This window comes from Salvelinus namaycush, chromosome 16 (assembly GCF_016432855.1).
Source record: "Salvelinus namaycush isolate Seneca chromosome 16, SaNama_1.0, whole genome shotgun sequence".
Lineage (NCBI taxonomy): Eukaryota > Metazoa > Chordata > Actinopteri > Salmoniformes > Salmonidae > Salvelinus > Salvelinus namaycush.
In genome coordinates this window covers 38,246,945-38,272,861 of record NC_052322.1, presented here as the reverse complement: position 1 = coordinate 38,272,861, position 25,917 = coordinate 38,246,945, and the positions used below count along the sequence as shown (strand labels likewise).

The following is a 25,917-nucleotide window of genomic DNA, read 5'->3' as shown; positions in this document are numbered from 1 at the left end:
TGTGTTGTATTTGCCCCAAACACAACGCTTTGTATTCAGGACAAAAAGTGAATTGCTTTTCCTAATTTCTTGCAGTATTACTTTAGTGCCTTGTCGCAAACAGGATGTACAGGCTTATCTTCTTTTCACTCTGTCAATTAGGTTAGTATTGTGGAGTAGCTACAATGTTGATCCATCCTCAGTTCTATCACAGCCATTAAACTCTAACTGTTTCAAAGTCCCAATGGCCTCATGCTGAATTCCCTGAGCGGTTTCCTTACTCTCCGGCAACTGAGTAAGGAAGGACGCCTGTATCTTTGTAGTGACTGAGTGTATTGATACACCATCCAAAGTGTAATTAATATACTTCACCATGCTCAAAGGGATATTCAATGTCTGTTGTTTTTTAGTTTTTTATCCATCTATCAACAGGTGCCATTCTTTGCCAGGCATTGGAAAACCTCCCTGGTCTTTGTCGTTGAATCTGTGTTTGAAAATCACTTCTCGACTGAGGGACCTTACAGATAATTGTATGTGTGGGTTACAGAGATGAGGCAGTCATTAAAAAATCATGTTAAACAATATTATTGTACACAGAGCGAGTCAATGCAACCTATGACTTGTTAAGTAAATGTTTTCTCCTGAACTTATTTAGGCTTGCCATAACAAAGGGGTTTATTACTTGAGATATTTCAGCTTTTCATTTTTGTCCGGGGGGAGCTGCTCTAGCGACTCCTTGTGGCGGGCCAGGCGCCTGCAGGATGACCTCGGTTGTCAGTTGAACAGTGTTTCCTACAACACATTGGTGCAGCTGGCTTCCGGGTTAAGAGGGTGGGAGTGAATACTTTACTGTAGAATCATCCACACAGTGTTAATGAGAGTTTGGGGCTCATTACCCAGCAACCACATCCACAAGCTGTGTAAGAATAAAATCACTAAGGAAAGTAGGTTGGAACAATTTCAAATTGATTAATTAAATAACTGTCAACATATACATTACATTACCTACAAGAACATGACGTGGTGCTACTTAGTTGCTGAAAGGACTATGTTACGATGCATGGTGCAGCAGAGCAGACAGACAGGCAGTGTGACCAGGTAGGCAGCCAGGCACTAACATTACTGGGTGCTCCTGTCCCGTTGTTGCCTGGCAGGCACTAACATTACTGGGTGCTCCTGTCCCGTTGTTGCCTAGCAGGCACTAACATTACTGGGTGCTCCTCCTGTCCCGTTGTTGCCTAGCAGGCACTAACATTACTGGGTGCTCCTCCTGTCCCGTTGTTGCCTAGCAGGCACTAACATTACTGGGTGCTCCTCCTGTCCCGTTGTTGCCTGGCAGGCACTAACATTACTGGGTGCTCCTGTCCCGTTGTTGCCTAGCAGGCACTAACATTACTGGGTGCTCCTCCTGTCCCATTGTTGCCTGGCAGGCACTAACATTACTGGGTGCTCCTGTCCCGTTGTTGCCTGGCAGGCACTAACATTACTGGGTGCTCCTGTCCCGTTGTTGCCTAGCAGGCACTAACATTACTGGGTGCTACTCCCGTCTCATCCTGTTGCTGCATGGCAGGCACTAACATTACTGGGTGCTACTCCCGTCCCATCCCGTTGCTACTCCCGGCCCATCCTGTTACTGCCTGGCAGGCACTAACATTACTGGGTGCTCCTGTCCCGTTGTTGCCTAGCAGGCACTAACATTACTGGGTGCTACTCCCGTCTCATCCTGTTGCTGCCTGGCAGGCACTAACATTACTGGGTGCTACTCCCGTCCCATCCCGTTGCTACTCCCGGCCCATCCTGTTACTGCCTGGCAGGCACTAACATTACTGGGTGCTACTCCCGTCCCATCCCGTTGCTACTCCCGGCCCATCCTGTTGCTGCCTGGCAGGCACTAACATTACTGGGTGCTACTCCCGTCCCATCCCGTTGCTACTCCCGGCCCATCCTGTTACTGCCTGGCAGGCACTAACATTACTGGGTGCTACTCCCGTCCCATCCCGTTGCTACTCCCGGCCCATCCTGTTGCTGCCTGGCAGGCACTAACATTACTGGGTGCTACTCCCGTCCCATCCCGTTGCTACTCCCGGCCCATCCTGTTGCTGCCTGGCAGGCACTAACATTACTGGGTGCTACTCCCGTCCCATCCCGTTGCTACTCCCGGCCCATCCTGTTACTGCATGGCAGGCACTAACATTACTGGGTGCTACTCCCGTCCCATCCCGTTGCTACTCCCGGCCCATCCTGTTGCTGCCTGGCAGGCACTAACATTACTGGGTGCTACTCCCGTCTCATCCCGTTGCTACTCCCGTCCCATCCCGTTGCGTCTCACCAGCAGGGCTGACCAGAGGGCTGAGCAGAGGGCTGAGCCTGCTGCTGCATTATTGAAGATGAGTGTTGGGTTCACTGAGGCATGTCTGCATCCTGAATCATTTACATCCTGCTAATGTCAGCTCTCATCTACCACCAACGCCTTACTGCCTGCCTTCTACAGGTTGGGACCCCATTCCTTTTCCCATGGCCTCTACAGCCTTCTCTGCTCTGTGGATCTGGCTGATGGTATGGGAGGGCAGGGTTTTTTACTAAATATATTTTTGTCCTGAATACAAAACGCTATGCCCCACCCGCACGCCTGTTGTTGTACCAAAAAAACATCTGCACTAACATTACAGCACAGCTGGCTGTAAATATGACCATTGTAAGATACGGTAGATCATTATAGGATCCAATTAATATCCGGTGTTGAGTATCAGCTTTTATATCTAGCAATAATACAATGTGTTTTTAAATGCATCTTTTGAATACTCTGTAGTGTCACTGCTCTAGCTACATTAAACAACATGCAAATAAGCCAAATCTCAAGTGAAAACCAAAATTCTCTCTTCAAAGACATCGGCTAAGAATGTTTTTTTCCCTCCACTTCACCCCGTTGTTTACGCAGTCTGACAAGTCCAGCGAACAGGAGACCTTCAACTTTCATAGCACCACAAAATTTACAATTGGAAGATGACGGCCTTAACAGAATCTAGCCTGGCATTACAATGTTAAATCAGTCAGTCATGAAATGAAAAACAGGAGGAGAGCACACAGAGGAGAGGAAGCCACATCTCATATGCGGGGGATGGAAAGTCCAACCCACTTCCTCTAAATGAGGATGACTATGTTAAATAATGACCTCTTATTGTTAAAACCAAGGTTGTTACAGGGCACAAGAGGTACAAAGGAACCTACCTCCACCACTCTGCAAACTGGAATCAGTGTGTGCTCGCGCGCGCACGCCAAGAACTGTTGAAAGATATTAAGTCCCTTGAGAGATGAGCACAGACTTCTTTATTAGGTCATATCAACCTCCACTCATCTCTGAGCTAGAAAAACAGCACTACTGACCATTGGACTTCTAGGCTCAATCCCGATAACCTCCTTTAGCCCTTCCCCTCCACTTTGCGTGATCCAGCATCAAGTCGGAGTGGTGCTGAAAATTCAACATTGAGAGGTAGTGCCTTTTTAGGCCTCTAGTTGGCCCTCCAAACGATGTGAATCGACATAGACTTCCTATCAAGTGGTTATCAAAACTCCCATAAAGCTCTATGACCCAAGGATCTAATGTTGCTTCAGGAAGATGGCTGACAAAAATACTTGAATGAAAGCAAATGTAAGTAATTATAACTTAATAACAAAGTGAAGATGGCGCTGTACTAGATGGCCGCCATTTGCTAGCTCCGACCAAACTTTGCTTTTGTTGTTTATTTTTACTTCATTTTTAAAAATGTATCCACTGTCATTTCTTACAACCGAGAATAACTTCTAACATCAGATTGGCAGTTACCTCAATTCTGGTTTTAACTTCAACTCATCTGTCCTGGGCTCTGTCTGTAATTCCAACTAAATTTTCAGGCTACCCAAGAGGAAATACCGACGTTACAGAGGCAAGAGAGGGGGGATCCTGGTGAGATTAAGGCAAAGGAAGAACCGGCAACCTCTTCCCTCCATTCTATTGGCCAATGTACAATCAGTTGATAATAAGATGGATGACCTCAGATCTGACATGACTCTCGAAACTGCAATATTCTCAGCTTTTCTGAAACATGCCTCAGACAATATATGGGACTTATTTTACTTCTTCCTGTCCTCTGCCGTAGCCTCAGGGTTGTCTGCGGTACCCCTATTCTTTAGCTATCCAACTCTATGGATTCTTCATTCACCATACCGACAGGACAGTGGAGTTGGGGAAATCGAGGGGGGAGGGGTTTGCTTCGTCAACAACTGGTGTGCTGACTCGAGCGAGGTTGAAGTGTTGACTAACTGTTCACCCGTCTTGGAATACCTTATGGTCAAATGCCAACCCTTTTACCTCCCGAGGCAGTTTTCAGCTGTTATTGTGACTGTTGTATACATTCCACCTCAGGACAAGAAACATAACAAGCTGGCATTAATCGAAATGTACGAGGCTATAACCAAGCAGAAAAACGTACATCCAGTGGCTGCTTTTCTGGTTGCCGGCGATTTTAATTCTGCTTCATTGAAAGGTGTGATGCCCAACTTCCATCAACACGTCTCCCTCGCCACTAGGGGCGATAAAGTCCTAGACTACCGTCAATTTACCCTCAAGCAAGCATACAAGGCTCTCCCTGGTCCGCCATTCGGCAAATCAGATCAGGTACTCCTGCTTCCTGTTTACAAGCACACACTCAAACAGGAATTACCCCTGACTCGCTTCGTTGAGAAATGGTCTCCAGAATCAGAGATTATGCTACAGGGCTGCTTTGCTAGCGCTAATTGGAATGTTTCGGGACTCCACCAATAACATCGACGAGCTAACCACCTCCGTCACTGGCTTCATTAGGAAATGCGATGCCTCTACTAGACAAACTCAATGCAATTTATGCACGCTTTGTCATTAACATAGTGTGAGGGCTGCCACCAACCCAGAAGATTTGGGTCCGAGCGAGATCACCCATTGGTTATGGCACACAACTCCATCATCTCAGACCCACTCCAATTTGCATACCAACAGATCCATAGACGACGCAATCTCAATTGCACTCCACACTGCCCTCACCCACCTAGATAAGAGGGTGTGTGCTTAGTCGCCTCTTGTACTCCCTGTTCACCCATGACTGCGTGGCAACGCACGACTCCAACACCATCATCAAGTTTGCTGACGACAAGACGCTGGTAGGCCTGATCACCAGTGACAATGACACAGCCTACAGGGAGGAGGTCAGAGACCTGGCAGTGTGGGGCTGGAACAACCTCTCCCTCAACGCTAGTAAGACCGAGGATCGTGAACTACAGGAAACTGAGGGGCGAGCACACCCCCATCCACATTGACAGGGTGGCAGTGGAGCGGGTCGAGAGCTTCAAGTTCCTCAGTGTCCAAATCACTAAGAACTTAAAATGGTCCACATGCAGTCATGAAGAAGGCGCGACAGCACCTCTTCCCACTCAGGAGGTTGAGAACGTTTGGCATGGGCATATCATTCCAAATAGAGTCCCCCTCTACATCACAATGGGATTTGATGAGTTCTAGCTTCTGTTGCTAGGACTGTTGCTAGAACTTGCAACATTCTGACTGGATTACGTAATGAACCAAAGCGTCAGTTGCAATGCAGGTTGCTTGGCTCTATTTTACCTTGTAGCAGTCACAAAGGGAGGAGGATGCGGGCAGTTCTAGTTCTATTTCACCGCAATAACGCCCGCTCAGTCCGCGCAAATAAATTACCTATGAATTTCTCTCCAAGGATGGTGTTTTTGATGGTACACATTGTTAAATAGGAATAAATAATTTAAGCTGTTTTTAGATTGACGTTGCTAGCTACGGTCCTTACATAGACAGAGCCTGGACTCCAACCAGGATCTCTAGTGGCACAGCTAGCACTGCAATGCAGTGCCTTAGACCACTGCGTCACTTGGGAGTACTATGAAGACACCACTGATTTGGACAAGAGGAGCAACATTCAGAGAAATTCACAATTCAGGGTAACGTTAAGCAATTAGATAACTGGACGGATTTAGCTATGTACAACCATTTTTCACAACCATTTTCCGTCTAACGTTAGCTAGTTGATAGCTATACACATAGTTCAGTGGAGGCTGCTGATAATGTCTGGAATGGAGTAAATGGAATGGTATCAAACACGTGGTGTCCATGTGGTTGATACCATTCAATTGACTCCATTCCAGCCATCATTATGAGCCGTCCTCCCATCAGCAGCCTCCAACGATAGTTATGTGTTTGTCATATTGAGGTGTCTAGCTAGAAGTTAAACCTGATCAGATCGAATCCCCGAGCTGACAAGGTACAAATGTTGTTCTGCCCCTGAACAAGGCAGTTAAACCCACTGTTCTTAGGCCGTCATTGAAAATAAGAATTTGTTCTTAACTGACTTGCCTAGTTAAATAAAGGTAAAATAAAATAAGAAATGGATAGGTGTAAACAATTATGGTAATTCCAAAGGCCCTTAACTAGGTGATGTGGACTGGAGTATTTCAACAACTCTTCTCTTCAACTTGTTAGGCAATCATATCTACATACGCGGAAAGGATGGCCAGCCACACAGGAGGGTGGTTTTTACTAAGGTCATCTTGAGTGACCGAAGTCATGAACGCTGGAATAAGGTATAACATACTTTCGGATCACTGAAACCCCACCTGATGTGGTGGAAGTTGTCGAACCAGATCAGAACACCTTCGAGTACTACCTTCAGGCACAGACTGAGTAGGATGTGAAGGTTTTTGACCAGGCAAAAATGATTATCCGCTGATAATTTATTTTCTGTCCCTGTAAGAAATGTATTTGTAATATGAACCATAATTGCATGTATTCCTGTCATCAATCAAGGTAGGACTGAACATGGACAAGGTGCAGGAGAAACAGAAGGAGAGCTACCAGAGCAGAATCAAGAAGGGGACGAAGTGCTACGACACCAGGGCATATTACTTGGCTTGGAAGAAGGATGAAAGTTAGACGAGACCTGGGAAACCTCACTGCTCTTTCGTTCCTAGCTGGGGTCACCATCTGTTAAAGTGAATATAAAAAATCTCATAACTATTTGCATTTGCACACAAAATAACCTGAAGCTAGTTTTAGTTTCCCTAACAGTGATATTTTTCTGTCTACCTAGGGTTACCTCTGTGGAAGCAGCTGGACGGTCGACCACTGGAAGCACTGGCCCCCGACACTTCAGTGAAGCCCAATATACAAAGTATGTTAAGCTTTGAATGACATTTGAGAAAGCAAGAAAAATGGTAGTTATGCTAAGCTTACAAAAATTTACCTCTCAATTTCTCTCTCCAAATGACTTTAGGACCATCGAATGTCCCGAGCCCCCCTGGAGGTATACCGTCCACCAGAAGCAGTGAGTTCGGATCAGTCTGATTCTCTGTGCTCTGAGTCGGAGGGGGACCAGCGTGAGGTAGACTATACCTTCCAAAAGTGTTGAAAAGTACATATCGCCCATTTATAACACTGCACTAATTCATCAAATTTTCTCCCAGTAAAGTGTAACCTGTGTGTTTGCTTGTTTACGTCTGTCTGCTACCCTGTTCCCTTTGGGTTCTGCCCAACACTCAGACGTGGATCCACCTGAGGTCCTCCATTACCAACCACCCTCCAACTTTTCATTACATCATTTACAACTGCTATTGTTATCATTATCTGCTAAGAAACTTTTATTGCTCCATCATACTGGGCACATAATATGTAAGATACACAGATGAACTAAAAACACTAGCACTGCAAACACTCATTTTCCCTCTTCTGAGACTGGCTGCCTGTTGAGAACAAGTGACAGGCAGAACCTCCCACCCACACAGCAACCACAACCACCTCTATATATTCCACACACCAGAATTCAGTATTTTATTCTATGATTGCCATCTGAGTGCACAAAAAATCTGTGAAAATAAATTAAATGCACAACTCTACCAAAAACGATTGAATTTTATGTATTAAAATCTTAAATATTGGCAGGTTGGTTTTCACAGCTGTTTCACAAGGTGTTCATTATTATACGTTGTAAGGTATCCTTTGGTGGTATTTATGTGTTCCACATTATTCATTGTTGTATCCTTGGACTTACAATAGATACATATATATTCAACTACAACGGTGTACTAATGAACTATGAATAAAAAAATCATAATAGAGGACTACTAAAATTATATTATTTCAGTGTAGATAAGGGAATGGCAGGTTCAAATAAAAACATGACAGCCAGACAAGCCAGTGTATGAATCAAACAGTTTTGCATATGAATGGAGTGGAAATTAGCTGACTTCCTGATCTGTAAGGTAAGTAACTTTAATGTGTCAAGCAGATTGCATGTTTTCTCTGCCATTTTCAAAACATAGCAATATGTAAGACATGGATTTTATGTTGTAATGTTAACAAGGTACCCAAAAGTAGTTTGAAATAATGTTTTATTTCATTAACTAAACTAAACCTGCTGGAACAGTGAAATTGACGCGGAAATCAGCCTCGTTTGCATAGCAATGATAAAAAGAACGTCATTTAGGCTGTAATGATCTCCAAAATTTGAATCCTTAGGTCATCCCACCGCTGATATAGCAACGGACGCTAATAGTTTATCGAATCCCATTGTGACGTAGAGGGGGGCATTATTTGGCATGGCAGGCCCTCAAATGGTTCTACAGCTGTACCATTGAGAGCATCTTGACTGGCTGCGTCACTGCTTGGTATGGCAAGAGCACTGCCGTCGATTGCATGGCGCTGCAGAGAGTGGTGCGGACAACCAAGTACCATCACTGGGGCCGAGCTCCTGGTCATCAAATCTGACACCAACAGGGTCCTGAACAGCTTATATCCCCATGCCATAAGACTGCTAAATAGCTAACTAAATGGCTACATGGACTATCTGAGTTGACCTTTGCATTTTATTTTTGGACTGCACACAGGGCCATACATACTACGCACACATACTCCAACACACATACAAACACTCCATCATTTGCTCTCACACACACATTTACACTGACTCTACACACACCCACTCACATACAATCATCATCAATCAGATGATCAATCATCAATCAGACACAAACACAGGCGTACACATGTAGACGGATTTTGTGTTGTAGATATGTGGTAGTAGAGTCGAGGGCACACAATGTGTTGTGATATCTGTTGTAATTGTATTGTAACGTGTTTAAAATTGTATAACTGCCTTCATTTTGCTGGACCCCAGGAAGAGTAGCTGCTGCCTTGGCAGGAACTAATGGGGATCCATAATAAATACAAATAGACGCAACGGAAAGACAATGTATTCCATTGAGCCCATTTCAGCCATTACCGGGGGTGTGTTTGCCAGGTCATTACAATCATTTCCACGGTCGTAGATTTAGCGGGGAAAAACAGCAGGCACGAGCAAGAAGAGTATGAAAGAGTCGCAAGAAGAGTATGAAAGAGTCGCAGGAGTAAAATGAAAGCAATCCATCCAGCGAGATTTAAATGACAAGAGGATTCTGCACCCCTCCATCAAAGGAAATCGACAGATCTTCAGGTGGGTGGGTCATGCGCGTTGCTAGCAGTACTACTCAATCTCCTTTTCCCTCTCGCTCTCTCTGAGATTCATTTAACTGGGTTATAGAAGAGGAGCACAGAAAGGATGCATCCGTCAAAGTTAAAAGTGAATTTGAATACTTCCAAGATTTGAGCTAAATATTCAAAGTTATAAGCAATAAATGTCAATGTGAAATGAGCTTTAAACACTGTAGCATTTTAGAACATGGTGTAGTGTAAACACATTTCTAAGTTCAGAAATCTTGCCATTGTCCTTGCATCTTTCACCTCATACCTGTACTGTCTCTACGCCATGATTAACTTAAAGACACATTTTCAACAAACAAGCTCTCTTTTCAGTATCATGTAACTAAGACTTGGCCTATATAAAAGTCTTAATAATTCAATCAATCATTGCAGTAGTTACAGTTAAGGGCACAACATCTACAAAGAAAACGATGAAAATATCCTCTTCAACATCGCCAACAGGAGGACCATTATGAAGATCAAGAAAAAACATCCAGGGTGAACGAGAGTTTTATTTGAGAGTGAACTACTTCAAATCTTTTTTGCTAGTGCTTTCCTAAAGGCATGCCCTGGAGTGTGCCCTCTGAGCCCTATCACCATGTTACAGACCTTCATGAAACTAAAGCCTGATGATATCATTGAGCTTGAGTGCCCGCACGCTCACAATAAGGACGGCATTCAGACAGAGACCCAAGTCTGAGCACTGATGACAAGTCCAGGTAGTGAAACTGGGTCAGTCTCTATTGAGCTTATGGTACGTTTTAAAGCCCATCTACATCAGTTTAACGTGAAATGTTGCTATGGTTGATGTTTTGGATCTGCGAAATATGCCATTTCGATTTGAATTTCTGAAACTGTCTTTACTACCTAGCCAATAACAACACCACAGCCAGCATACTTAGCATAACTTTATTATGTTTCACTGTGCTAATCATTCTAAAAAGTGCTTGAATTTCATTCTGAATAGATTTTCTTGTAAACTCTGCCAGTTTTATATGGTAATGGTGTTCCATTTACCACTCCACTCTACATAATGCCTCATGGACGTTAAATTAGCACGGATAATACTTCGAACGGAACTTGTGCTAATCTGGTCGAGGACAACAGCAGAACAGGGTGCAGAGGAATCTCAAATACACAGCCAGCCGAACCACCCAGACCTTATTAAAATACAAAATAAAATGATAAGCAGAGCCCACAGCTTATCATGGAGTTATTAGTTTGAACAAAGAGCTGTTTCAAGTGTATCTGAGCGCTCCAATAGTGGCAAATTTTAAATCGAATTACCGTAAAATGTTAAACGCCAAATCTCAAATAGCCGCCTGTCCCTTTAAATAGCCAAGCAATTGCAAACATTTCACAAAAATAAACGCGGCGTTTCAAATAAATGCCCTGTCTAAATTAATTATTTACGAAGTTAACATGAATTACCATGAATTGTTTGTTACATTAAATAATTCAGTAATGACAAAAAAATTATGCCATTTTAAATCACCAGTAAGAAACTGCTAGCCATTGGCTGCTAACAGCTGAGAACTGCTAGCTAACTGGAAATCATAACAATCAACTTCGGGAGTACAGACCCCTAGAAATCGGCCGATCACCCTCTAAGAACTGCTGAAAACGCACAGTCAAGGAAAATAATTATTCTGTCAAGGACATTGACTCTATTTAGAAAAAATAAAATATACTAAGACAAAATAAACGTGACAGTGTGTAAATGATAACACATATGAGCAGGAAATGAAGAAATTGCTGGAAGGGAATGCTGGAATTAAACAATTAACTATGCAAATGAGCAATAGCTGTGTGCATTAAGGAAATAGAAGCCTGGCTTAAATAGAAGCCTGTCTCTAAAAAGCATCTGTTGTGTTCAGTGATTTAAGCACATAAACTTCCGGGATATTAATTTAAGTTTTACGGAATTATAAATAGGAACGGAAAAACATTTAAGAGTGGATTATAAAAGGAAGACAGTAAGTCAGGTTCAAATGTAATAATATAATTGAATAAATCCCCCACCGTGAAGGAGCAGGATAGTGTCTATTTATGCAAGTAGTTAGAGAATAGTTTATTTAAGGTGAAATACAATTTCTACTTTTGCCCTCGAGACATGAAACAAGATGTACTGGAATAATCAACGGTCATAACCATAAACTCACGATTCAAAAAATAAATTGCACGAACAGCGAAAATACGCTGTTATTTCCTAGTTGGGCTACATTTCAGCAGACAAAATGAAAGTAAATCTTAACTGGCTTTAAAACTTACAAGGCCATTCGACAGACAAAATACTAAGCAAAATATGTAGGCATACAGTTAATTCGGAAAGTATTAAGACCCCTTCGAGTTTTTCGATTAATAGATTAAATAAAATAGATTAAATAAACAGACAAATCAACCAACACACAATACCCCATAATGACAAAGCGAAAACAGGTTTAGACATTTTTTTGCAAATGTATTAAATATAAAAAACAGAAATACCTTATTTATGTCAGTATTCAGTCCATTTGCTATGAGACTCGAAATTGAGCTCAGGTGCATCCCGTTTCCATTGATCATCCTTGAGATGTTTCTACAACTTGACTTGAGTCCACCTGTGGTCATTTCCATTGAATGGACATGGTTTGGAAAGGCACACACCTGTCTATATAAAGGTCCCACAGTTGACAGCACATGTCAGAGCAAGAACCAAGTCATGAGGTTGAAAAAATAGTTTGTATAGCGCCAAGACAGGAATGTGTCGAGGCACAGATCTGGGGAAGGGAACTAAAAAATGTCTGCAGCATTGAAGGTCCCCATGAACACAGTGGCCTCCATCCTTATTAAATGGAAGCAGTTTGGAACCACAAAGACTCTTCCTAGAGCTGGCCGCCCGGGCAAACTGAACAATGGGTTGAGAAGGGCCTTGATCAGGGAGGTGACCAAGAACCCGATGGTCATTCTGACAGAGCTCCAGAGTTCCTCTGTAGAGATGGGAGAACCTTCCAGAAGGACAAACATCTGTGTAGCATTCCACCAATCAGGCCTTTATGGTAGAGTGGCCAGACTGAAGCCACTCCTCAGTAAAAGGCACATGACAGCCTGCTTGGAGAACTCTTAGACCATGAGAAACAAGATTCTCTGATCTGATGAAACAAAGATTGAACTCTTTAGCCTGAATACCAAGCATCACCTCTGGAGGAATCAGGATCAAGGGAATGATGAAGAACAGAGAGGTCACTGATGAAAATCTGCTACAGAGCGCTCAGGACCTCAGACTGGGGCGAACGTTCACCTTCCAACAGGACAACGACCCTTAGCACACAGCCAAGACAATGCAGGAGTGGCTTCGGGAGAAGTCTCTGAATGTCCTTGAGTGGCCCAGCCAGAGCCCGGACTTGAACCCGATCGAACATCTCTGAAGAGACCTGAAAATAGCTGTGCAGCAACGCTCCCCATCCAACCTGACAGAACTTGAGAGGATCTGCAGAGAAGAATTAGAGAAACTCCACCAAATACAGGTGTGCCAAGCTTGTAGCGTCATACCCAAGAAGACTCAAAGCTGTAATCGCTGCCAAAGGTTTCTAAAAACCTGTTTTTGCTTTGTCATTATGGGGTAGTGTATAGATTGATGAGGGGGAAAAAACACATTTTAACCCATTTTAGAATAAGACTAATAAAATGTGGAAAAAGTCAAGGGGTCTGAATACTTTCCGGATGCACTGTACTTAAAGTAGCTACAAATATTAAAATTTCTTGAAAAAGAACGGTACTGAAAAAGCATCCTGTGGCTATTTCTAAATACCCCGGTATACAGTATATACGGTATATCGCCCAAGCTCAGAACGTTACCTATCCTGCTGTCCATGACATAGGTCTCGATGATAGCACTTTTCTTACAGATGTCATCAGCCATGGAGGAGCAGCTGACCTCTAGGTGTTTCACCTGCAAGCACAGTAGATAGACATATTAGATGCACCAGAACCACAGGAATACATACATACTGTATACAAAGCACCCGTCAGAGCTACCAGCATGTACCAAGTCCATCAATCATCTCTCACACAGAGCAGGCAGGCAGTGTAAATATATAATATGATCTCGGGAAAATGGCTGCAAAACAGCCAGGCCAAGGCACGAAAACAGCAAAGCACGAAAACAAGCAGAAGCAATAGGTTCCCGTTCAGTGCAGCTACAGACATATTCTGGTGCATTTCAAAGTGATTTAAAATCACCAGTAAAAGATGCTATCACAATTTCATTGGGAAATAAATAAATTCTAGTGGTCCAAAAATAAGGATTCATCACTGCCGCAGACTCATAAATTGCAGAGAGGAACATTAACCTTATTCCACAACTTTCTTTCATGTCATCTCATTCCACAATCATGGGCATTAATATGGAGTTGGTCCTCCCTTCGCTGCTGTAACAGCCTCCACTCTTCTGGGAAGGCTTTCCACTAGATGTTAGAACATTGCTGCGGGGACTTTTAGCATTTAGCCACAAGAGCGTTAGTGAGGTCGGGCACTGATATAGCGCAATTAGGCCTGGCTCGCAGTCGGCGTTCCAATTCATCCCAAAGATGTTCGATGGGGTTGAGGTCAGGGCTTAGTGCAGGCCAGTCAAATTCTTACACACCAACCTCGACAAACCATTTCTGTATGGAGCTCGCTTTGTGCACGGGGGCTTTGTAAAGCTGAAACAGGAAAGAGCCTTCCCCAAACTGTTGCCAAACAGTTGGAAGCACAGAATCGTCTAGAATGTCATTGTATGATGTAGCGTTAAGATATCCCTTCACTGGAACTAAAGGGCCTAGCCCGAACCACGAAAAACAGCCCCAGACCATTATTCCTCCTTCAACAAACTGTACATTTGGCACTATGCATTCAGAAAGGTAGAGTTCTCCTGGCATCCACTAAACCTAGATTCGTCCGTCGGACTGCCAGATGGTGAAGTGTGATTCAACACTCCAGAGAACGCGTTTCAGCACTCTGCAGTCCCGTTCTGTGAGCTTGTGTGGCCTACCACTTCGGGCTGAGCCGTTGTTGCTTCTAGACATTTCCACTTCACAATAACAGCACTTACAGTTGACTGGGGCAGCTCTAGTAGAGCAGAAATAGGATGAACTGACTTGTTGGAAAGATGGCATACCTATGACAGTGCCACATTGAAAGTCACTGAGCTCTTCAGTAAGGCCATTCTACTGCCAGTGTTAGTCTATGGAGATTGCATGGCGGTGTGCCCGATTTTATACCCGTCGTGTGTGGCTGAATTAGCCAAAACCACAAATTTAAAGGAATGTCCACATCATTTTGGCCATGTAGTGTGTATATATAGATAGTAGTATGGTATATTATACGGATTATAGTAGAGTAGTATAATAGTATATTATAACCTGGGTGGATCGAGCCCTGAATGCTGATTGGCTGACAGCCATCGTATATCAGACCGTATACAATGGGTATGATAAAACATGTATTTTTACTGCTCCAACTACATTGGTAACCAGTTTATAATAGTAATAAAGCACTTTAGGGGTTTGTGATATATGGCCAATATACCACAGCTAAGTGCTGTGTCCAGGCACTCCGCTTGGTGTCGTGCATAAGAACAGACCTTAGCCGTGGTATATTGGCCATAGCCCACACCTCCTTGAGCCTTTGCTGCTTATGTATACACTAGTATTATATTATAACTAAGTATGAATAGCATAGAGATTATACCTTCTCCTCCAACATCCACTTCTCCTGCTGCACCCCAGCCAGCCTCTGGAACAGCTCCCCAACCTCATCATCAGACAGGTCAGCAGGCCGCTGGGACTGGGGGCTGCCGCTGGCGGACTGAGGACACACAGGACCAGACAGCACTGTTACACCTTCCCTACATTAACTTAGAGACAAAGTCAGACAGAGCGAGAAGCTATTTTGTGCAATCCGTTTATTATACTTCTCTCTCTATCAGTGACTGGGAGCTTGACAAGTCTAATGGTACAAGCTTATCTCTGTATTATACACACAGAATTGGACTCCTTATTTGATCTGTACAGTGGAAACAATTGGAGAATTCTAAATTGTATGGTTTAGAGATTTTTTTCTCTCCATCTTTCCCTTTCCTTAACAAACCACATCCCTGGCAGAGAAACATTACAGGACATGTATTTATTCAAAGGATTCTAATTATAGTATCCACAGTTTTTATAAAGCTATTCATAGCAGAGGAGCACATAAACATGAAATGCACGTGAGCTCCCTGTTGAGCTGCCTGTCATGACTGTGGTTGCTGAAAGTTCAGCCTCTCATCTCTGGCTCAGCGCGTACTGTTTGTACTCTGGGCAGTTACCAATGCAATGTAAGAGGTACTGTGTTGCTGCAGACAACATCATTGGTTCTCTTTGTGGTTCCTTACATCAAAACATTTCTCATTATTCTATGTGTGGATTATGCAGTTTCATAACTCTTTTCCACCTCATTTGTACTCTTTACTGTCAAACATCGATCTCGTCAATACTCTGCGTACCATTGCTTTCACGAACTACATTGTATGTGCCTTGGCCAGTTCTGTGGACCCGTGTGCAGACTTGGTTTCCTGTCTCTAGCCGACTAGTGTAGTGTACTTTGTTGGTGCTTTGATGACTGGTGTAGCGTACAGCACCTTATTGGTACTCTGTGCTGACTGGTGTAGTGTACAGTACCGTGTTGATGCTCTGTGCTGACTGGTGTAGTGTACAGTACCGTGTTGGTGCTCTGTGCTGACTGGTGTAGTGTACAGTACCGTGTTGGTACTCTGTGCTGACTGGTGTAGTCTACAGTACCGTGTTGGTACTCTGTGCTGACTGGTGTAGTGTACAGTACCTTGTTGGTACTCTGTGCTGACTGGTGTAGTGTACAGTACCTTGTTGGTACTCTGTGCTGACTGGTGTAGTCTACAGTACCGTGTTGGTACTCTGTGCTGACTGGTGTAGTGTACAGTACCTTGTTGGTACTCTGTGCTGACTGGTGTAGTGTACAGTACCGTGTTGGTACTCTGTGCTGACTGGTGTAGTCTACAGTACCTTGTTGGTGCTCTGTGCTGACTGGTGTAGTGTACAGTACCTTGTTGATGCTCTGTGCTGACTGGTGTAGTGTACAGTACCTTGTTGATGCTCTGTGCTGACTGGTGTAGTGTACAGTACCTTGTTGGTACTCTGTGCTGACTGGTGTAGTGTACAGTACCTTGTTGATGCTCTGTGCTGACTGGTGTAGTCTACAGTACCTTGTTGATGCTCTGTGCTGACTGGTGTAGTGTACAGTACCTTGTTGGTGCTCTGTGCTGACTGGTGTAGTGTACAGTACCGTGTTGGTGCTCTGTGCTGACTGGTGTAGTGTACAGTACCGTGTTGGTACTCTGTGCTGACTGGTGTAGTGTACAGTACCTTGTTGATGCTCTGTGCTGACTGGTGTAGTGTACAGTACCTTGTTGATGCTCTGTGCTGACTGGTGTAGTCTACAGTACCGTGTTGGTACTCTGTGCTGACTGGTGTAGTGTACAGTACCTTGTTGATGCTCTGTGCTGACTGGTGTAGTGTACAGTACCGTGTTGGTACTCTGTGCTGACTGGTGTAGTCTACAGTACCGTGTTGGTGCTCTGTGCTGACTGGTGTAGTGTACAGTACCGTGTTGGTACTCTGTGCTGACTGGTGTAGTGTACAGTACCTTGTTGATGCTCTGTGCTGACTGGTGTAGTGTACAGTACCTTGTTGATGCTCTGTGCTGACTGGTGTAGTCTACAGTACCGTGTTGGTACTCTGTGCTGACTGGTGTAGTGTACAGTACCTTGTTGATGCTCTGTGCTGACTGGTGTAGTGTACAGTACCTTGTTGATGCTCTGTGCTGACTGGTGTAGTGTACAGTACCGTGTTGGTACTCTGTGCTGACTGGTGTAGTGTACAGTACCTTGTTGATGCTCTGTGCTGACTGGTGTAGTGTACAGTACCTTGTTGATGCTCTGTGCTGACTGGTGTAGTGTACAGTACCGTGTTGGTGCTCTGTGCTGACTGGTGTAGTCTACAGTACCGTGTTGATGCTCTGTGCTGACTGGTGTAGTGTACAGTACCTTGTTGATGCTCTGTGCTGACTGGTGTAGTCTACAGTACCTTGTTGGTGCTCTGTGCTGACTGGTGTAGTGTACAGTACCTTGTTGGTACTCTGTGCTGACTGGTGTAGTCTACAGTACCTTGTTGGTGCTCTGTGCTGACTGGTGTAGTGTACAGTACCTTGTTGATGCTCTGTGCTGACTGGTGTAGTCTACAGTACCGTGTTGGTGCTCTGTGCTGACTGGTGTAGTGTACAGTACCTTGTTGGTACTCTGTGCTGACTGGTGTAGTGTACAGTACCTTGTTGGTACTCTGTGCTGACTGGTGTAGTCTACAGTACCGTGTTGGTGCTCTGTGCTGACTGGTGTAGTGTACAGTACCTTGTTGGTACTCTGTGCTGACTGGTGTAGTGTACAGTACCTTGTTGGTACTCTGTGCTGACTGGTGTAGTGTACAGTACCGTGTTGGTGCTCTGTGCTGACTGGTGTAGTGTACAGTACCTTGTTGATGCTCTGTGCTGACTGGTGTAGTGTACAGTACCTTGTTGATGCTCTGTGCTGACTGGTGTAGTGTACAGTACCGTGTTGGTGCTCTGTGCTGACTGGTGTAGTGTACAGTACCTTGTTGATGCTCTGTGCTGACTGGTGTAGTCTACAGTACCTTGTTGATGCTCTGTGCTGACTGGTGTAGTCTACAGTACTGTGTTGGTGCTCTGTGCTGACTGGTGTAGTCTACAGTACCGTGTTGGTACTCTGTGCTGACTGGTGTAGTGTACAGTACCTTGTTGATGCTCTGTGCTGACTGGTGTAGTCTACAGTACCGTGTTGGTACTCTGTGCTGACTGGTGTAGTGTACAGTACCTTGTTGATGCTCTGTGCTGACTGGTGTAGTGTACAGTACCTTGTTGATGCTCTGTGCTGACTGGTGTAGTGTACAGTACCTTGTTGATGCTCTGTGCTGACTGGTGTAGTCTACAGTACCGTGTTGGTGCTCTGTGCTGACTGGTGTAGTGTACAGTACCTTGTTGGTACTCTGTGCTGACTGGTGTAGTGTACAGTACCGTGTTGGTGCTCTGTGCTGACTGGTGTAGTGTACAGTACCTTGTTGGTACTCTGTGCTGACTGGTGTAGTGTACAGTACCGTGTTGGTGCTCTGTGCTGACTGGTGTAGTGTACAGTACCGTGTTGGTACTCTGTGCTGACTGGTGTAGTGTACAGTACCTTGTTGATGCTCTGTGCTGACTGGTGTAGTGTACAGTACCTTGTTGATGCTCTGTGCTGACTGGTGTAGTGTACAGTACCTTGTTGATGCTCTGTGCTGACTGGTGTAGTCTACAGTACCGTGTTGGTGCTCTGTGCTGACTGGTGTAGTCTACAGTACCGTGTTGATGCTCTGTGCTGACTGGTGTAGTCTACAGTACCGTGTTGGTGCTCTGTGCTGACTGGTGTAGTGTACAGTACCTTGTTGGTGCTCTGTGCTGACTGGTGTAGTGTACAGTACCGTGTTGGTACTCTGTGCTGACTGGTGTAGTGTACAGTACCTTGTTGGTGCTCTGTGCTGACTGGTGTAGTGTACAGTACCGTGTTGGTGCTCTGTGCTGACTGGTGTAGTGTACAGTACCTTGTTGATGCTCTGTGCTGACTGGTGTAGTGTACAGTACCTTGTTGATGCTCTGTGCTGACTGGTGTAGTGTACAGTACCGTGTTGGTGCTCTGTGCTGACTGGTGTAGTGTACAGTACCTTGTTGATGCTCTGTGCTGACTGGTGTAGTCTACAGTACCTTGTTGGTGCTCTGTGCTGACTGGTGTAGTGTACAGTACCGTGTTGATGCTCTGTGCTGACTGGTGTAGTGTACAGTACCTTGTTGATGCTCTGTGATGTGGCTCCCTCCTTCATGATCTCCCCGTAGCTGAAGGACGAGACACTGCTGCTATCTCCCCTCTGCTGCTTAGGACTAGGAGAGCTGATCTCTGACAACACCAGCTCCTCCAGGCCTGGAAACACACACAAACACTCTCTCAATGGGGGAGTCTTACTGAGGAATTACAGCTGAAGTCATTATTTCTAAGTGGGGAAAAAAGTAGTCACTGTTCAGTCATCAAACACCGTTTGACATTTTTTGACGTGGATAATATTCCCTTTCAGGACAAAGCAAGGGCACACTGCTGACCATTTCAACCCGCTTACGTATGGCTGGCTTTCATAAGCTGCATTACTGTCCTCCCAACTGTAACTACAGAACATCGTCTACCACCAACATCCATTATGTAGCTTGGATAAGGAAACAAACACAGTAATTAAGTTAGGACCCAGTGCATTGTGCATAGAGGGAAGCCTCAGTCCGTAGGCACTTATGGATTTCCCATAGAAAACTAATGGCTGCTGTGGGAAGAACTTCTTGGCAGGCGTATATACAGTTGAAATCGGAAGTTTACATACACTTAGGCTGGAGTCATTAAAACTCGTTTTTCAACCACTCCACAAATTTCTTGTTAATAAACTATTAGTTTTGGAAAGTCGGTTAGGACATCTACTTTGTGCATGACACAAGTAATTTTCCCAACAATTGTTTACAGATAGATTATTTAACTTATTATTCACCGTATCACAATTCTAGTGGGTCAGAAGTTTACATACACTAAGTTGACTGTGTCTTTAAAAAGCTTGGAAAAATCCAGAAAATGATGTCATGGCTTTAGAAGCTTTTGATAGGCTAATTGACATCATTTAAGTCAATTGGAGGTGTACCTCTGGATGTATTTCAAGGCCTACCTTCAAACTCAGTGCCTCTTTGCTTGACATCATGGGAAAATCAAAAGAAATCAGCCAAGACCTCAAAAAAATTGTAGACCTCCACAAGTCTGGTTCATCCTTGGGATCAATTTCCAAACGCCTGAAGGTACCACGTCCATCTGTACAAACAATAGTACACAAGTATAAACACCATGGGACCACGCAGCCATCATACCGCTCAGGAAGGAGACGCGTTCTGTCTCCTAGAGATGAACGTACTTTGGTGCGAAAAGTGCAAATCAATCCCAGAACAACAGCAAAGGACCTTGTGAAGATGCTGGAGGAAACAGGTACAAAAGTATCTATATCCACAGTAAAATTAGTCCTATATCGACATAACCTGAAAGGCCGCTAAGCAAGGAAGAAGCCACTGCTCCAAAACCACCATAAAAAGCCAGACTACGGTTTGCAACTGCACATGGAGACAAAGATCGTACTTTTTGGAGAAATGTCCTCTGGTCTGATGAAACAAAAATAGAACTGTTTGGCCATAATGACCATCGTTATGTTTGGAGGAAAAAGGGGGAGGCTTGCAAGCCGAAGAACACCATCCCAACCATGAAGCACGGGGGTGGCAGCATGTTGTAGGGGTGCTTTGCTGCAGGAGGGACAGGTGCACTTCACAAAATTAGATGGCGTTGGGAGGAAAATGATGTGGATATATTGAAGCAACATCTCAAGACATCAGTCAGGAAGTTAAAGCTTGGTTGCAAATGGGTCTTCCAAATGGAGAATGACCCCAAGCATACTTCCAAAGTTGTAGCAAAATGGCTTAAGGACAACAAAGTCAAGGTATTGGAGTGGCCATCACAGAGCCCTGACCTCAAACCTATAGAACATTTGTGGGCAGAACTGAAAAGGCGTGTGCGAGCAAGGAGGCCTACAAACCTGACTCAGTTACACCAGCTCTGTCAGGAGGAATGGGCCAAAATTCACCCAACTTATTGTGGGAAGCTTGTGGAAGGCTACCTGAAAGGTTTGACCCAAGTTAAACAATTTAAAGGCAATGCTACCAAATACTAATTGAGTGTATGTAAACTTCTGACACACTGAGAATGTGATCAAAAAAAATAAAAGCTGAAATAAATCATTCTCTCTACTACTATTCTGACATTTCACATTCTTAAAATAAAGTGGTGAACCTAACTGCCCTAAGACAAGGAATTTTTTACTAGGATTAAATGTCAGGAATTGTGAAAAACTGAGTTTAAATGTATTTGGCTAAGGTATATGTAAACTTCCGACTTCAACTGTATGTAGGTATCTACTAACTTAAGACCCTTCTGGACTGGTGTAGGGTACAGTACCCTTCTGGACAGAGATAACTCTCCCTACTTTAAAAATGTCTGATTCTCAACTTTCTGTAGAGAAACCATTAAACATTTATGACCACCTAGTAAATTATACATGGCCCAAAAGAGGATTGCCCTGGCATCACCAACAACCTACGGAGAGGAAGTAAGAGTTGCATTGCTCTGTGGCACATTTTAAGAGGGAGCGCAACATAAAATATTAAGATATCTTAATTTCATTGACAGTGTTTGGGGTGAGGTGGGGGGTGAAGGGTCTGTCCCCACAGGAGTAAATGTTTTTCATATACCACACTTTACTGAGAAAAACACAGGTACTGCAGTGGTTGTTTTTCTGTTTCTAATCTTTGGGTGCCACGTGTTCACTTGCTTTGTAAAAACAACAGCTACATTCAGAAGGTGACATCATGTTAATGGAGAGGGTGTGGCATAAACCACTAAATATTTCCTCATCACTAGCTCTACATATCAATATAACGTTCAACAATCAGCTGCTCACCCACATATTTAGAAACACAAGTGTCTCTAGATGCTAAGGGACAATAACCCCGTTGGTTCCAAGCCATTACCATTCCTAAACATATTTTACTTCTTCAATGTCTCGAACAATTCACACTCTCAGTTATAGATGCTGTATGATATTGGTGAACAATGCACCTCTTTTTACCTCATTATTCCCTGCCTGTAGCAAACCACACTGCGGACATCAAGGTTGTCATCTCTGCACTCACTTCCCTGCGCTAAATGTTTCATGTCTGTGATGATGTAACATACGCTGCATCACAGTTCAGGGCATGAAAGGATGTCCTTTAAACCCAGTCAACCCCCCCCCCCCCAAACACCAACGCATATATCACATGTAGCTTAAGTGCCATCAGAAATTATTCCCACCCCTTGACTTAATATACATTCTTGTGTTACAGCCCGAATTCAAAATGGATTGATGTATATTTTATGTCATCCATTTACACACAATACCCCATAATGACAACGTGAAAACGTGTTTTTAGAAATGTTTCAAATTTCACATTTATTGAAAACAGAAATAATGCATTTACACAAGTATTCACAAGCCTGAGTCAGTACATTGTAGCAGCAATATTTCTGGGAAACTCTATAACCAATAAGAGTCTAAACCCCGTCTAAGCCAGGGTCACTGAATAACAGATAATAACAGATAAAACAGGAAGTTTATTCTGAAGTGTCTGTCCTATATCTGAGAGATAAATGTATGTAAACATTTGTTATATACAGTACAAGTCAAAAGTTTGGTCACACCTACTCATTCACAGGTTTTTATTTTTACTATTTTTTTTTTTTTTTTACATTGTAGAATAATAGTGAAGACATCATAACTATGAAATAACAGATATGGAATCATGTAGTAACCAAAAAAAGTGTTAAAATATTAAATGTATTTTAATTTGTTTAGATTCTTCAAAGTAGCCACCCTTTGCCTTGATGACAGCTTTGCACACTCTTGGCATTCTCTCAACCAGCTTCACGAGGTAGTCACCTGGAATGCATTTAAATTAACAGGTCTGCCTTGTTAAAAGTTAATTTGTGGAATTTCTTTCCTTCTTAATGCGTTTGAGCCAATCAGTTGTGTTGTGACAAGGTAGGGTTGGTATACAGAAAATAGCCCTATTTGGTAAAAGACCAAGTCCATATTATGGCAAGAACAGCTCAAATAAGCAAAGAGAAATTACAGTCCATCATTACTTTAAGATGTGAAGGTCAGTCAATTTGGAAAATGTCAAGAAATGTCCCAGTTTCTTCAAGTGCAGTTGCAAAAACCATCAAGCGTAATGATGAAACTGGCTCTCATGAGGACCGCCACAGGAAAGGAAGACCCAGAGTTACCTCTGCTGCAGAGGATAGGTTCATTAGAGTTACCAGCCTCAGAAATTGCAGCCCAAATAAATGCTTCAGAGTTCAAGTAAGACACATCTCAACATCAACTGTTCAGAAGAGACAGTGTGAATCAGTGGAAATCTGTTCTTTGGTCTGAAGAGTCCAAATTTTTGGTTCCAACCGCTGTGTCTTTGTGAGACGCAGAGTAGGTGAACGGATGATCTCCGCATGTGTGGTTCCCACCGTGAAGCATGGAGGTGGTGTGATGGTGCTTTGCTGGTGACACAAAAACATAGCAGACAAAACAGGCAGACAAAAAATCCAAATTGTATCCGTAAAGTTCATAGAAACATGTCAAACGATGTTTATATTCAATCCTCAGGTTGTTTTTAGCCTAAATAATCGATAATATTTCAACCGGACAATAACGTCGTCAATATAAAAGGTAAACAAGAATGGCACTCTCTCGGTCGTGCGCATGAAAAAGCTCTGTGACACTTTTTGTCTGCTATGTTCTCAAATTTATTTAGCATTCAAGGCAGTTTGAATCATGTCTGTGAGTATAACAGAACTTATTTAGCAGGCGAAACCCCGAGGACAAACCATTCAGATTTTTTTTGTTTTTGAGATGACTCTTTTTTCAATGGGTTTTCATTGGGAATCCAGATTTGTAATTGACCTTCTTGCAGTTCCTACCACTTCCACTGGATGTCAACAGTCTTTAGAAATTGGTTGAGGTTTTTTCCTTTGTGTAATGAAGAAGTACGGCGATCCAGAACGAGGGTAACTTGAAGTGTACTGTTAGAGGCGCGTGACCAGAAAGCTAGCTACAGTTTGTTTTAATCCTGTATTGAACACAGATCATCCCGTCTTCAATTTTATCGATTATTTACGTTAAAAAAATACCCAAAGTTGTATTACAAAAGTAGTTTGAAATGTTTTGGCAAAGTATACAGGTAACTTTTGAGATATTTTGTAGTCACGTTGCACAAGTTGGAACCGGTGTTTTTCTGGATCAAACACGCCAAATAAATGGACATTTTGGATATATATCGACGGAATTAATCGAACAAAAGGACCATTTGTGATGTTTATGGGACATATTGGAGTGCCAACAACAGAAGCTCGTCAAAGGTAAGGCATGAATTATATTTTTATTTCTGCGTTGTGTCGCGCCTGCAGGGTTGAAATATGCTTCTCTCTCTGTTTACTATGGTGCTATCCTCAGATAATAGCATTGTTTGCTTTCGCCGAAAAGCCTATTTGAAATCTGACATGTTGGCTGGATTCACAACAAGTGTAGCTTTAATTTGGTGTATTGCATGTGTGATTTCATGAAAGTTAGATTTTTATAGTAATTTATTTGAATTTGGCACTGTGCATTTTTACTGGCTTTTGGCTAAGTCCCACATATCCCAGAGAAGTTAAAATAGTGTCTGTGAGTTGAACAGAACTGATTTGGCATGCAAAAACCTGAGAAAAATCCATTCGGGAAGTAGTTTGTGGTTTTGTAGTTTTCTATTCAATGCCATTACAGTATCCATTGACTTAGGACTCAAACTGCAGTTCCTATGCCTTCCACTAGATGTCAACAGTCTTTAGAAATTGTTTCAGGCTTGTATTCTGAAAAATGAGGAAGTAAGAGCAGTCTGAATGAGTGGACCCTAAAGTCTCACAGAGCTTTTTCATGCGCACGACCGAGAGAGTGCCATTCTTGTTTACCTTTTATATTGACGACGTTATTGTCCGGTTGAAATATTATCGATTATTTAGGCTAAAAACAACCTGAGGATTGAATATAAACATCGTTTGACATGTTTCTATGAACTTTACGGATACAATTTGGATTTTTTGTCTGCCTGTTTTGACTGCGTTTGAGCCTGTGGATTACTGAAGAAAACGCGAACAAAACGGAGGTTTTTGGATATAAAGAGACTTTATCGAACAAAAGGAACATTTATTGAGTAAATGAATGTCTGCTGAGTGCAACCATATGAAGATCAAAGGTAAGAGATTAATTTTATCTCCATTTCTGACTTGTGTAACTCTTCTACTTGGCTGGTTACTGTTTGTAATGATTTGTCTGCTGGGCTATGTTCTCAAATAATCATAAGGTATGCTTTCGCCGTAAAGCATTTTTTAAATCTAACACCGTGGTTGGATTCACAAGAAGTTCATCTTTAAACCTATGTAAAATATGTTTTGTTTTCTGAATTTTTACAATGAGTATTTCTGTATTTGAATTTGGCGCCCAGCAGTTTCACTGGCTGTTGAAGAGGTGGGACGCTAACGTCTCAGGTACCCAAGAGAGGTTAACACTTTTTTGGTTACTACATGATTCCATATGCGTTATATCAAAGTTTTGATGTCTTCACTATTA

General features: G+C 43.2%; 1 protein-coding gene across 2 annotated transcripts in view; it reads right to left on the bottom strand.

Moving 5' to 3' along the window:
* gripap1 (GRIP1 associated protein 1) overlaps positions 1-25,917 on the bottom strand; it is an 80,825-nt gene that overhangs the window by 23,647 nt on the left and 31,261 nt on the right. For both annotated transcript variants that reach the window (XM_039011214.1, XM_039011215.1), the window contains 3 exons: positions 19,441-19,574; positions 15,233-15,349; positions 13,361-13,454 (listed from right to left, as the gene is read on the bottom strand). In XM_039011214.1, the coding sequence (XP_038867142.1) occupies positions 13,361-13,454; positions 15,233-15,349; positions 19,441-19,574 (345 nt within the window). The remainder of the gene's footprint in view (positions 1-13,360; positions 13,455-15,232; positions 15,350-19,440; positions 19,575-25,917) is intronic.